Source organism: Mus musculus, chromosome 5, assembly GCF_000001635.26.
Source record: "Mus musculus strain C57BL/6J chromosome 5, GRCm38.p6 C57BL/6J".
NCBI classification, from domain to species: domain Eukaryota; kingdom Metazoa; phylum Chordata; class Mammalia; order Rodentia; family Muridae; genus Mus; species Mus musculus.
In genome coordinates, this window is record NC_000071.6 from 104,833,882 (window position 1) to 104,849,036 (window position 15,155).

Consider the following 15,155-nt stretch of genomic DNA (forward strand, 5'->3'; position numbering starts at 1 on the left):
TACTCCTTTTGAAATTCCACCATATATCCTAGGGGGTATAAGTACTGTTATTTATCCATATTGTTCCTCCATTGCTCATCACAATCACACAGGAGAAAAAAATGGGAGCAATCACAGACTCTTTTCCCATTTATTTATATGTACACATTCGATTGTCTTTCACCCTCAACCCAATGCTCCTGAGTCACTGGAGAACTGCATTTCATAGATCTGTAATCCTCTCTCATAAGACACAGGCAGCTCTGGGCTCTGAAAGGTGCCTACATGTTTATGCTGATACTATCTATACATATACACATATACTGAAAGACCCCCGAAGGGAGCCCCTCACTCAAGCCTTGGGATAATAGCAGATCCCTGCCATGCGCTCTGGTCGAGTCAGTTTTGACAAGCCAAGAGGCTTAAAATCTACTCTGGAGCCAAAAGAGTTTCACAGAAACTTGCTCCTGGAGTCTGGCGTTCCCTCTAACCCTTACATTAATTTTCCATTCCCGCGTTAGTCTAGTGTATGGATCCACGTGCTCTCTTTCAATATTGTCCTATTATAAGTGCCTTTTAAGATTGAATTCTGACATAGCTAAAGCCTTCCACCAGTGTTCCAACAGTCCTAGAATGTCCTTGAGCAACACCATGGGATTGAAATTCAGTAAGAATGTAAAAGCTAAGTCCCTCCCATACACAGGAATTTACCATCATTAAAAAAGAAGGAAGATTCAGACAGAAGGAGAAACCAGAATAGATACTTAGAACTATAGCAGAGTTACACCCATAAACACATATTTACAATGGCCTAAGGGGAAGGTGGACTATACAATAGACTAAAATAGGAAATATGGCAAGGACACAAAGCCCTTGACCATACTTCTAAGACGAGTGAATCTTAGGTGCAGCCCTGGTTGATCCCAGTTGTTATCAATGAATGCTATTCAAGGTGGTTCCCGTTAGGCGTTTTGTGTTTGCATTCCTCTGTTTTATGTAAGATTCCGGTTACCTCATTTGTAACTTGTGGGTATGTCACCCAACTTCCTTATTGTCTTCTGCATAAAAAGTCTGATGCTCGAGTTGTCAATACATTCAGATTCCACACGACCTTTCCTGTGTGCATCTGTCTGTCACCCATCCTACGCTTTGCCCACCCGCATCGAGAGACCCGTTCCACGCAGACAAAGGGGTCCAGAGGGTCTGCGGCAGGGGATCCGCAAGGAACCCCAAGAGACCAAGCTTGATGCAAACCATAGGAGGCTTTATTGGGGGAAAGCCAGAGCTCTGGGGACGACTCGTATCCCACGCAGGGATAGAGGAGTCGACCCTGAGGAAAAAGGGGTCCCAGTTTTTATAGGCACTCAGGGGGAGAAGAAGAAGGGGGGAATTGGGGATTTCCAGATCTAAACTAAGTCTATTCTAAAATGATTTCTCAAGAAATGGGTATGGGAGGGGTACAAGGAAAGAGTCTGGTGCAGGTGCAGCAACTCTGGATTGGCTCCGGCAGTGGTTGCTTGGATGATTTTCTGACTCTATCCTAGCAACCAATATCACAAACACCTGGCAATGGGCTCAGCAGTGGGCACACACATGGGTTGAAGGAACAGTCAGAACATTGGCAGACACAGGGGTTCTAGGAGCGGCCAGAGCATTGTGCACCTCTATTTTTCTAAATCAGTGAAGCTAGTTCTGCTAACAATGAAATCTATTTTGCCATTTCAGGGCTTCTGTGACCTTTTACATTGTGTCAGGATCTTTCAATACAATAAACAGACATAGACTAGATACAGACTTACAATAGATGTAGCCTTGATGTGTACATTCGTAGTCTTCCTGGGAAACAAACATTTAAACTCCACCTAAATTTTTATTTGACTCCATAGATTCAAACATATTGCACATTTACAATGACAATGATTAATCACTAACAAATAAACAGTGCTGGAAAGCAAAGTGTTAAGCCTATATTTAGAGTCAGAGACTTCTCCATAACTGTATCCACATTTCTAAAAGATGAAGCTGACTGCATGGAAAGCACTCTCCATACAATCTGACCCTGACAAAACCAGACATACCAAAAATGTGAAATCAGATTTGCTACATCCACTCCAGTAGTGACAAGCGCGACAGGCCCTGAAAACCTGGGCACTGTCCTGAGGCGAAAAGTTCATGGACACTGAGTCTCTGGGAATCGTGGCATCCTGTATAAAGAATGCTCCAATGTCCTTGCTTTAGTTCATAAACAGATCTGTGTGCTTTCTCTTAATATTGCTTTATCACAAGTGCTCCTAAGGATTGATTTTTTGACATATAGCTAAATTGGATTCTAGGCAATCCTTGATCCGACCTTGGGCATGGATAGCTGAGTCACTGCTCTACACAGAAATTTACCATTATCAAGAAAGAAGGAAGTGTGTAACCTAAGGAGCAACCAGAGTAGATACTTAGAACTATAGATAGCTGAGTTACACCCATACACAAGTATTTACACCAGGCGTGGTGGCCCAAGCCTTTAATCCCAGCACTTGGGAGGCAGAGGCAGGCAGATTTCTGAGTTCGAGTCCAGCCTGGTCTACAGAGTGAGTTCCAGGACAGCCAGGGCTATACAGAGAAACCCAGTCTCGAAAAACACACCCAAAACAAAACAACAAGTATTTACAATGTTCTAGAGGGAAGGTGGACTATACAATAGACTAGAATAGGAACTATGGCAAGGGCCCTTGACCCTGGCTTCTAAGATCAAGTGGACCTTACGTAGAGTTGTTTTTGATACCAGTTGTTAAACATTGAATTTTAGCCCAGTTGGTTTCTGCCAGTCCTTCCATGGTTGCATTCCTCTGTTTTGTGTAAGAATCCTATAACCTATTTGTAGCTGGCTGGTGGGTCACCCAACTTCCCTATTTTCTACTGTATAAAAAGTTTGATGCTCGATTAGACAAATTACATTCAGATTCTACACAATCTCGTGTGTCGCCATTGTTTCTCATTTGTTGACTCCTTGTCCACCCGCAACCAGAGACCTGTTCCATGCAGATAGGAGACCCAAAAAGGGGATAGTGTGCGGTATAGATTTAATCTCTATAGCCATCAAGCAAGGCTTGAATCTGAAATTAGAACAGACTCCTGAGTTGAGTGACATCTCCACAGCAGCTTACAGTCAGATCATACCTTAGGGGAAAACTGAAAATAACCATCTGCTACTTGGTCATTTCCCAAGCTGTTTAAAGGATGAATAAGTGGGCCTGAAGCCAGCATGTTGACTAAGAGGGTCACCAAAACGGAGAAACATAAACGGTTCAGTAAGAAAAAAACATGCATGCAGGACTAGAGAAGGAAGAAAACCTAAATAACAAGCCAGGACTGTTAACCTAATAAAAACCCTGCCACCAATTTAACCACTGGTATTTAAAGTTGAGACACCCACACACAGTTAAGTCTGCATCCCTGAAGTCCCTTGTTGTCCTTTGCGGATCCTGTGAATGAAGAAGCTCTCATAACAAGAGATGACCATCCCTGCAGATCTGAAGGGCTTCATAGCATCCTGTGCAGGTCCATGAAACATAATTTTCTCTGAAGCCACTAAAGTGAGGCTATCAAAAAATCTGAAGATGGAGTACTGAGACTGGATGATGGAGAAGATGATGGTGCATCCCTTCAAATTAAACAGAGGGATACATGCTAAGTTACTGGACACTGCAACCTTGAATTCTACACAGAACATTTCACTCCTGAAGGCACACTCTCTGTTGTCATTTCATGTTGAATTTTCCTTATAAACACCTCATCTCCCTTGTATTATATACCTGAGTGACAAACCAAGATCCATGCTTCTATTTAAAAGTCTATAGCTCCTTATCATGTGGAATATCAGGGGTTCACAGTCCACCAGAGTTTTACTGATACTGTAGATCCCCAGACACTGTAGCTCTGGGACATTGAATTGGATCTCTCACAGGCACACCAGGTGATCTGCAGATGTATCTGAGATCGAGAGCTAGTGATAGGGCATTTATTGATGTTATGACTATATGCACAGTCCCTTTGATCACATACAGTTTCTGCCTCTTCAGGAATTGGTTTTTATTGTTCTGATAATATGATTCATATTGCTAACCACTTGCTCATTCTGCTCAGGGCTCCAGTGATAACCTCATTTCAATTTTAAAACTTGGCAAAATAAAACTTTTAATATAAGTTTCCTATTCTGAGGAAAAGCATCAAAAAAGCCAAGCAACAGGTTTATGGTTTACAGTTCGCCTGCCTCTGCCTCCCAAGTGCTGGGATTAAAGGGGTGCACCGCCACGCCCGGGTAAAACTATTAATAAGACAATGTTTCCTACAAATTCTTCAGCCACAAAGTTCATTTTTGAGCATATTTTTGACATATCACTTCTTTTACTTCATTCTTCGTGTTCAGAAACCAATCTTAGAAACCTGTTTCCTCTGCATCCATCACTGGGTTCAGATCTCTCCACTCAGCCCCAGCTCACTTGTCCCATGCTTGAGGGTTTAGGGACTATTTAAAGCAGTGCTCCACCCTCTCCACAGTCACTCATCCTATGCTCTAGGCTATATATTCCTGATGTCTCTTCTTTCTTGGTTGAAGTTTCCCACTAGTAAACAACAGGTCTGTCGTCTACTTTTGAATCTCCTACACAAAAAAATGCACACAATCGACTGGGTATTAAGTTAATAAAACCTTAAAGGACTCATCAATGGGAGGAGATGACCTTGATCCTGGGAAGGTTCTATGCTCCAGTATAGGGGAATGCCAGGGCCAAGAAGCAGGAGTGGGTGGGTTGATGAGCAGAGGGATAAGGGAGGGGATAGGACATTTTCAAGAGGAAACTAGGAAAGGGGATAACATTTGAAATGTTAATAGAGGGGCCTTTAAGATGGCTCAGTGGGTAAGAGCACTGACTGCTCTTCAGGTGGTCCTGAGTTCAAACCCAGCAACCACATGGTGGCTCACAGCCATCCATAATGACATATGATGCCCTCTTCTGGTGTCTAAATACAGCTACAATGTACTTACACATAATAAATAAATTCTTTAAAAAAAACAAATGGCCGGGCATCGTGGTGCACGCCTTCAATTCTAGCACTTGGTAGGCAGAGGCAGGCAGATTTCTGAGTTTGAGGCCAGCCTGGTCTACAGAGTGAGTTCCAGGACAGCCAGGGCTACACAGCGAAACCCTGACTTGAAAAACATAAAAAACAAAACAAAACAAAAACCGAAAAATGAAATGTAAATGAAGAAAATATCTAATTTAAAAAGAAAAAGAAAAAACGTAGAAACAAAAGAAAAACCAAACCCTTAATGGCCCTTTAGCATATACCTTCTTCTGGGAAATATTTAAAAAGAGAGCCTGCATGTTACAGTGCTAGTGCCTGCAAGGCAACCAGCAGCTACAGAGCTCCTGCCTGGGGCCAAAAGGAGTCACTGTGGCCCTGCAGGAACTCTCACTTGGCGGTCCCTCTGCCTGCCAACTCTTTGGCACTGAGGGGCCACAGGGCCTCCACTGTGCCATTTCACTCAGTGTCCCTCTGCTAACCATCTCTCCGGTGCCCCCTCCCCCTCCCGAGTTTACTTCACTACCAAGCAACGCCCATGCACCCCATGATCAGCCATAGCACCACCTAATTTCCCGAGAGAAACAAGACTCTTAAAGCTTAATAGATAACCAATTAGATTTATGTTTCAATATAGTCATGATTCACAAAATGCCACTAAGTAATTTCAGAACCAACTGATAATGATAAAGCTTTACCCCAATTATTCTACCCTTGTGAAAATCTCAGGTAATTGCAGCTGTTCTTCTTGTCTGTCTGCCTCTCTGTTGGCTTCCTCCTTCTCCTCCTCCTCCTGAGACCTCTCTCCCAGTCCTGCCAACTCATAGCTCAGTCCCCCTTCTCCTATCCAATCACAGGCCTTCCACTGCCCTAATGTGAGTGGACAAAGAATATCCTCTAACACCTTCCCGGACTAAGACGATATCAGTTGTAGTTCTGAAGTCTAAGTCAGTGGTGAGCTCATCCATGAACAACAAGGGATGCTCAGTGACCAGCTCCATTGCTATCCTGGTCCTTTTGCATCTAGGCTAAAGCACCAATGACCATCAGTATCAACACGAACATAGTCACTGTCATGGGTGAACTAACTTAGTCCAGCAATATACCATTCTGTTATATCACTATCACAAAGAGCCAAAATATGGGCACCTGGAAGAAGATGGAGGTTTCTCTCCTAACAAGACAGTAGAGTGAGGCTCAGGTCAGGTTTGACATGAAGCCATGTTAATAACAGTTACTATTTGGTCATTTTCAAGTCATGTGTTCTAGGGCATGAATTAACACACTCAAAGACCCTCATATCTCTAAAGAAATGAGGAAGAAGGGAGAGGAGAAAACGAAATGGCCATGTTAGGAACACTTTTCCCTGTTGGATCATTTTCCATTCCCAGAATTAATCATTGTTTAGACTGCTCTGCAGCTTAATTTCCACCTTAACATCATGTAGTCAGTCACGGACACCCTAACACAGAAAGTAGCTGCTTTTCACAACAAAAACTGCAGGAAACTGCTTGTGGAGAGTTATGTCTGTCTACCTATCTATACACACATATATAAATATATATATGGAGAGATAGATATGCATATATAGATATATATTATACACATATATACACATGTATATATATATATATACATATCTGTGTGTGTATATATATATATATATATATACACACACACACACATGGAGAGAGAGAGAGAGAGACAGACAGACAGAGATGATATGGTCATAGATATGCATGTATCTTCCCTCACATTTCCTGATAGTTTTTTCTTTATCCAGACACAGAAATTCAAGCACCTCATTAAGTTAAGCACCTCACTGCCTTCAGGAAGACCAGCTGAGAACTCAAAATTGTGTTTCCCCATCAAGCCATCAGTATGCCCAACATGACATCATTCTTATGGGCAAGTGCATTTTTAATTAGACATTGTTATCACCAAGTCTCTAAAAATGGAAGATAGTCCACACATACAACACACCCAGTATGAAGCTCAACTTCAATAAGTTATCAATTTCACTATTAGAGATTGAATAAAATGTTTACATCACAGAATGTTTACATGCATGTCCATTAGGAGTAATTATCTGGCTAAACATTCATGAACTGTCACAGCTTCACAGGTTCATGGATAGTCAAAAAGCAGAACAAAATTATTAGTAAATGTTTGATTACATAAACCCAGTAATATTTAATCTTCTTTTATAACACATAATAAATCATAGTTCCCTTTTCATGACTTTTGATTAATAGTTTTATAACCTTTTGGAATATGCTGTGAATAGTAGAATCCCTGCTTACTATCTGAAACCAATTCACTGGTGACACTTTTAGACTGGCCGAGTTCTCATTGCTGTTTTGAATATCAGAGAGACGTAATAACCATCCTCTTATAAGAGAGCTTAATCGATACTGATATAATTTTAGGAATTCTTATGGGATAATCATGAAGAATTAAGTAGACATCCGCATTGGTGGCGCATGCCTTTAATCCCAGCACTGGGGGGGTGGGGGGTAGAGGCAGGTAGATTTTTGAGTTCCAGGACAGCCTGGTCTACAGAGTGAGTTCCAGGACAGCCAGGGCTACACAGAGAAACCCTGTCTCTAAAAAACAAAACAAAACAAAACAAAGCAAAACAAAGTATTAAGTAGACATCTAATCGCATATAAAGCATCAATACAAGACAGTATGTGTTCCTACTTCTTCAGAGATCTGTTCAAAAGGGTGGGTTAATACCTAGTAATTAGTATATATTTAATAATAACAGAAAACTCATATTAATAGCAGTAATTTGTCATGAATAGATTGCTCCAGGGCATTGCCTATCAGAGCAAAATGTTTTTGTTTTTGTTTTTTGATCCAAGACAGACTCATCTCAGGAAGATAATCTATTAGTTAATAGCTTGTTATATGATGGTTCCTGGCATTTTGTTCATTTGGCCTCTATTCCATTAATTTCACTGTAATCGTGAATCGCTGTAGGTAGAACACTATAAGGCTGGTTGAATAGGGGAAGCATTTGCAGTGCAAGGGATAGGACTGAAGTTTAACCCACAGAACTAACATAAAGGAGGGAGTGGTGGAGGGTATCTCTAACTGTAGTGCACTGTGGAGAAAGGAGACAGAGCCAGGAGAATCTCCAGAAGCTTTGAGGCTGCTAACCTGCCATGCACAGCAGTGAACAATCAGAGACTCCGTCTCCAACAAGATAAAGGTGAAGACCAATGCTCAAGGTTGTTCTCTCAGACTTAGGCCAAGCTTGTGTGACAGCACCTACACATCTGCACATGTGTGCATGCACACACACACACTTATACATACAAATCCACATATGCAGACATTCACAAACATACATACATATACACACACCTTTATACACATACTTATACACACAAACGTACATACATGTATATATGTACATGTCCATACACAACTTATTTATAACGGAAACAGTTATGAAGAGAACAATACACTGTCTTTAGCTGGTGGACATCCTTGGTATTGGGTAGTCTTTTGATCGCATGTGAGAAACAATTCAGTGTTCATGATTGTAATCTTTGTAACTGAGAAGCTAAGGAGGGGAATTGGGATTGTGCACCTTGGCTAAAATTTGAATTCTTATCTCCAAGAGAGCAAGAGGAGGGCAGGGTGACTAAGCATGGACTGCTAACATGGATCAGATTGTGCTGTTTGTACAGCATCAGACACATCATAGACCCGGTAAAGTTAAAGGTTGAAGAGTAAGTTTCACTACTCAATCAGTTTTAACGTTCTAGCATGGATTAGGGAAGGACATACAAGTTGCCCCTGCCCCTGGACCTCTCCTCACCCTACACCCCACCTCTAGGTGAGGAGATATTGACACTTGATGACTGAATGCCAGGGGAGTGAAAGTCAGTTTTCGTCAGGACAGTGATCCTTGGTGTGTTGGCTAAGCAGGAGAGGATTTTACTCTGAGGAGTATATGGGCAGTGCTAAATGGACCCCTCTGTGGGTTACTGAAAACGAAGGAAAAGAATGGGGATGGGGAGGGCAGAAGGAAAGAGAGACAAAGAAGAGGAGGAGGAGGAGGAGGAAGAAGGGGAGGAGGGGGAAGTTGCAGTTGGTGTGGGACTCTGAGGGGAATCCTTCCAGAAGGTGACTGGAGGCTGAGTGAGGTTGACTACAATTAAAATCCATCATACATATAAAATTCTAGAAATTCACAAAGAACTAAAGATTTATAAGCATTTGTTGAAGTTACTTTTTACTGGAGTCCAAATACACAGGAAGGAAGGGGAGGCAGGGCAGGGACTTGCCTGACTGGGTAGGTATGAGGTACTGGGTTTGGGAGGCAGGGCAGGGACTTGCCTGACTGGGTAGGTATGAGGTACTGGGTTTGGGAGGCAGGGCAGGGACTTGCCTGACTGGGTAGGTATGAGGTACTGGGTTTGGGAGGCAGGGCAGGGACTGGCCTGACTGGGTAGGTATGAGGTACTGGGTTTGGGAGGCAGGGCAGGGACTTGCCTGACTGGGTAGGTATGAGGTACTGGGTTTGGGAGGCAGGGCAGGGACTTGCCTGACTGGGTAGGTATGAGGTACTGGGTTTGGGAGGCAGGGCAGGGACTTGCCTGACTGGGTAGGTATGAGGTACTGGGTTTGGGAGGCAGGGCAGGGACTTGCCTGACTGGGTAGGTATGAGGTACTGGGTTTGGGAGGCAGGGCAGGGACTTGCCTGACTGGGTAGGTATGAGGTACTGGGTTTGGGAGGCAGGGCAGGGACTTGCCTGACTGGGTAGGTATGAGGTACTGGGTTTGGGAGGCAGGGCAGGGACTTGCCTGACTGGGTAGGTATGAGGTACTGGGTTTGGGAGGCAGGGCAGGGACTTGCCTGACTGGGTAGGTATGAGGTACTGGGTTTGGGAGGCAGGGCAGGGACTTGCCTGACTGGGTAGGCATGAGGTACTGGGTTTGGATGCCAGGATCCAGGGAAAGCCTGCTAATTGGAAGAGGGAGGCAAAAGTGTCCCTGGGGCTTGCAGATCAGTGTTCTAGCTGAATTACAAAGCTTCAGCTCATTCCTCAGGTTCAGTAAGGGAACAAGGAAAATACCATGCTTGATTCCACAGTATGGACAGAAATGCAGACACACAGACACAGTATTGAAAATCTCATAGACAGCTTGAGGTACATTTACAATGTGACACATCTGAAATTGTGAAACTCTCATTTTTTTTTAATGGAACAGTTACAGTACTTCAGAAAGGGCAGTACTACGGATATACTACTATAGGCTCAGAACTCATACCCTGAGACCCAAGGTTTGCAAGTTGAATGAAAGCCTGTGTTACATAGGGAGTTGCTGGCCAGCCTGAGCTAGAATGTAAGACTGCTTCTTCCCTCTACTTGGAATGGAGAACATAAGTTCCTAAGATATACCCTTACAAATTTCTAATCTTTATTAATATCTATTTTAATATCTCATCATTGTCTCTAATTTTATTGCTATGTACTTTTCTTTGGTTAGGTTGCTAACAGTGAATTATCTCTTCCAACAACCAGCTCAACATTTTGTTTGATGTAGTCATTGTATATTTTTTGTTTCACTATCATTAAATTCTACCCTGTTCTTACTTCTTCACTTCTGTTGCTGTTTGGTTTGACATGTTCTTGTGTTCCCAAGGCAATTACGTGTATCATTGAACATTACTTTAAAAACAAAGACAGAGGGGAAAATATAGGAAGAAAAAAGAGAGTCAAAGTACAGAATAAATGTCATGTCAGCAACACCTAAACGAGTCTCTCATGGACACCATGAAATAAATTCCCAGAGAAAATAAGGACATTTTTCAAATAACTATATTTTCTCATAATTGGGAGATTAATGCTCAACTCCAACCTAGTAGTCTGCTTTATTATCCTAGTCCTTCACAGCTATTAGTGAAAATACCATTTCATTTTATAAAATAGTAATTATTATAAAAAATGCATATAAATCTACTGCGTTCATAGTGAGCTATTCTACTGATGCCAAGGAGGAGTGGAAGGGAAAAACAGCAGACAGGGAACTCTTGACACACAAGCATTTACTGGTAGAGTCTCTGGATGTCTTCCACTTCCTGCACAGGCTCTAATCATCAAAGCTGTCAAGGTGATTACTCCATTTCTCTTCTCTGTGGTACTGGATTCTGGAAGTGATTAAGAAGGTCAGGACAGCAGAAGGACACAGAGTCAGGGTCTGACACACAGTGATCACTTATGTTCCTTCTGAGTTCATGCTGGGAGTGTCTGTTTCAGTGTGACTCTCCTAGGGTTTGGCTCTCACACCTGCTCTAACCATTAACCCAGAAAAACCGACCAGGACAACTGAGGTGAAAGACAGAACTCAGTCAGTGAAGTGTTTGCTGCACATGCATATGCACCCACTGAACACCAGCATGAGGGTGGCCACACGGCAACTGTAATGCTGGGACAGTGGAGTCACATGGAAATCACTAGCATATCAGCCTGGATAACCACTGAGTACAAGCCAAGAGTGAGACTTGGTCTCACAAATGTATACATGGTCCTAGTTTGGGTTTTATTGCTGTGAAGAGGCCCTATGACCCAGAACACTTACAAAGGACATTTATTGGAGCTGGCTTACAAGTTCACAGGTGCAGTCCATCATCAATTAGCAGGAGTGTTGCACCATCTATGCAGGTATGGCTCAGGTGTAGCTGACATTTCTACATATTGGTCTGAAGTTTGCTAGGAGAAATCTGGCTCTTCTGCACTGGACAGAGCTTCAAAGCCTACTCCCACAGTGATGCACTTCCCCAAACAAGGACAGACCTCCTAATACTACTATTCCCTCTGTCAATCATATTCAAACCACCATGACAATCTTCCTAAATTCACTATGTGCATACATTTTTTAAACATTAAGCCAAATGTAGTGGTATCCTGTCTTAACTCCAGCAGGTTGGGAGGTAGTCAAGACAAGATGGATTTCAGGCAAATTTATCCTGCTAAGACTCTATCCCAGGAAATTAAGACAAGATAAACTGACTGAGAAGTGAACGGGAATAAGGTCAGATGGAGAATTTACTATACGTGGCAGCAATGAGCTAGGACATCTCTGCATCATTGCCCATAGCCTGAGTCCCTAGGGAGTGGAGAATAGGTTTGGTAGTGGGGCAGCTCATGTGGGCAGGCAGCAGCAGGACTGAGGGTAGTAACTCTAGAGAGTCCAGAGTGGAGGGCAGAAAGAAGAATGAAGGTTTCCTAGCTAAGTACTAGCCTACTATGGCAGCTGTGTGTCATTGCTAGAGAGAGATTCTGTGGTCAGCAGAGTCACAGAAGACTGCCGAGGGGCTAGAAGAAATGACTGAAAAGGGCCAACAGGAACACTTAGTCTACACTAAGAGCCAAACAGGATATTTTCTTACATTATGCATCAATGTTTAAGATATTTAAAAACATGCATATTACTGATGAGTACATTCCGTTTGTGGAAAAAGAATGAATGACGAAGTTGTGACAGTAAATTCTAGAAATACAAGGGACAGACCTGTCAATGAACACATACAGCCACTAGTAGCCAATAGCCTGTAATGTGTAGGGCTGTGTCATGGTTTATCCATTCTTGGACCAGGGAGTGGCACCATTTTGGAGGTGTGACCTGCTTGAAGTAGGTGTGTCACTGTGGGTGTGGGCTTAAGACCCTCACCCTAGGTGCCTGGAAGTCAGTCTTCCACTAGCAGCCTTTGGATGAACTCTCAGCTCTGCCTGCACCAGGTCTGCCTGGCTACTGCCATGCTCCCACCTTGATGGTAATGGACTGAACCTCTGAAACTGTAAGCCAGTCCAAATTAAATGCTATTTTTTTTATAAGACTTGCCTTGGTCATGGTGTCTGTTCACAGCAGTAAAACCCTAACTAAGACAGGCTGCAAAGGATCTCGAGAAGTAGCAGATCTAGGAGTAGGCAATTATTCTAAGAGATAGTTTGTACAGATACTAATATACAAGATGGTGCACGCCTTTAATCAGAGCATTTGGGAGGCAGAGACAGGCAGATTTCTGAGTTGGAGGCCAGCCTGGTCAACAAAGTGAGTTCCAGGTCAGCCAGGGCTATACAGAGAAACCCTGTCTAGAAAACAAAACAAAACACAACCAACCAACCAACCAAACAAACAAACAAACAAAAAACAAGACGAAGCCCAAACATCTCTATCTCAGCAAGGTTATTCTGGAGAGACTCTTGCCAAATTCTATCCCTCTGAGTTAATCCTGGGGGTTAAGTGACTTCACATCCAGAGTTTACCATGAAATGCGACAAGAGCCATTTCATATCACAAGGACCCTGTCTTTTTTATTTTGACTATAGCCAAGTTAAGACTCTCGATCTATCACCAGAGAAGAATCCCTATGTACTAGCTAGTTTTATGACAACTTGACACAAACTAGAATCATCAGAGAAGAAGGAACCTCAATGGAGAAAAAGCCTCCATAAAAAAGCTGTAGGGCACTTTCTTAACTAGTGAATGATGGGGAAGTGCCCAGCTCATGGTGGTGGTGTCATCCCTGAGCTGGCATCCTGAGTGCTGTTAGAAAGCAGGCTGAGCAGCTAGAGAGATGCCTCAGTGGTTAAGAGCACTGGCTGCTCTTCCAAAGGTCATGAGTTAAATTCCCAGCAACCACATGGTAGCTCACAACCATCTGTAACTGGATCTAATGCCCTCTTCTGGTGTGTCTGAAGACAGCTACAGTATACTCACATAAGCATAAAATAAATATTTTATTTACAAAAGAAGAAAGCAAGCAGGCTGAGCAATTCTGGTGAAGCCAGTCAGCATGTAGTACCGTCCATGGCCTCTCCTTCAGATGCTGCCTCTAGGTCCCTGCCTTGCATTAGATCCTGTCCCGACTTTCCTTATGTGATAAACATTACAATGCTTAAGTTGATCTCAATAAACCCTTTCCTACCCAACTTGCTTTTTGGTCACTTTTGTTGTTGAATCAACAGAAACTCTGAGATACTCTCCATAAATCCTACTTACTCAATGAGCTGATGAGGATGTTTTTATAGTTGCTCATTATGTATGGGTTTCTGTTTGATTGCTTTGCTTTGATGTGGTGTCTTTTGGAGCCCAGTTAGCCTCAACCACAGTGTCTAGCTGAGAATGGATTGCAACCTGATCTTCCCAACACTAATCAGATTTATTAGCTATGACATCTGGATGATGATAGCTTAAGTCCTCACTGACAAGATGAAGAAATTGATACCAATGAATGCAAGATTATCTAGGAAAATTCTCCATTTTTGAGTCAAAAATATTAATTATCTTTCAGCATTATTAGAGATGAGATGAACTAACATACAGTACTTACTAACCTTAGTTTGGGCTTGGAATCTATAATTTAGTTTGTTGTTATATTCTGTTTTTTAAATAATTGCTGATTTACAATATGAAAGATACCAAATAAAAACAATTTTCTTCATTACATACTTTACATAAAAATTTCTGTTTCTGGCTGAAGAGATAGCTCAGAGGTTAAGAGCTCAGCCTGCTCTTCCTAAGGTCCTGATTTCAATTTCCAGCAATCACATTGTTATGATCTTTTACATTGCATGGCTTCAGAAGGACCACACCATTCCAAAAAGTTCCACATGAGGTTTATTGAGAGAGAGAGAGTGAGAAACACAGAGAGAGAGGCAAGGTGGCTGTGGAAAGAATGGCGGGAAGAGAGCGAACAGGGGGTGAGTGCTTTCTTCATATATGGATGATGATGTAATCACAGATAAAGGTGGGAGGTGAGTCAAGTGGAATCTGGAAATATGGTGGCTGTTGCTTTGGCGTGTCTGCAGGTCCCCCCTATGTGATGTCATGGGTTTCAGATGTGGTGATACCAACACACATGGTGGCTGCCAACCATCTGTAATGGGATCAAAAGCCCTCTATTGGTGTGTCTGAAGAGAGTTAAAATGTATTCACATAAAATAAATACATTTTTAAAATATTTATTTTTCATAGTTATAATTTTTATTTTTTAAAATATACAGTTTCATAGTGTGATCATTTATATATGCTAGGCTCTGAAATTGGCACTATGGGGAGGTATGGCCTTGTTGGAG

General features: G+C 42.4%; 1 protein-coding gene across 8 annotated transcripts in view; it reads right to left on the reverse strand.

The window, feature by feature from the left end:
• Positions 1-15,155, reverse strand: part of Zfp951 (zinc finger protein 951) — a 57,912-nt gene that overhangs the window by 31,636 nt on the left and 11,121 nt on the right. Inside the window, exon 2 of one of the 8 annotated variants that reach the window (XM_017321055.2) lies at positions 8,829-11,224. The exons of the other annotated variants lie outside the window; for them this stretch is intronic. Coding sequence (XP_017176544.1) covers positions 9,298-10,266 — 969 coding nt within the window. The 5' untranslated portion in view covers positions 10,267-11,224 and the 3' untranslated portion in view covers positions 8,829-9,297. Of the gene's footprint in view, positions 1-8,828; positions 11,225-15,155 lie in introns of those variants that run through there. 8 annotated transcript variants of the gene reach the window in all.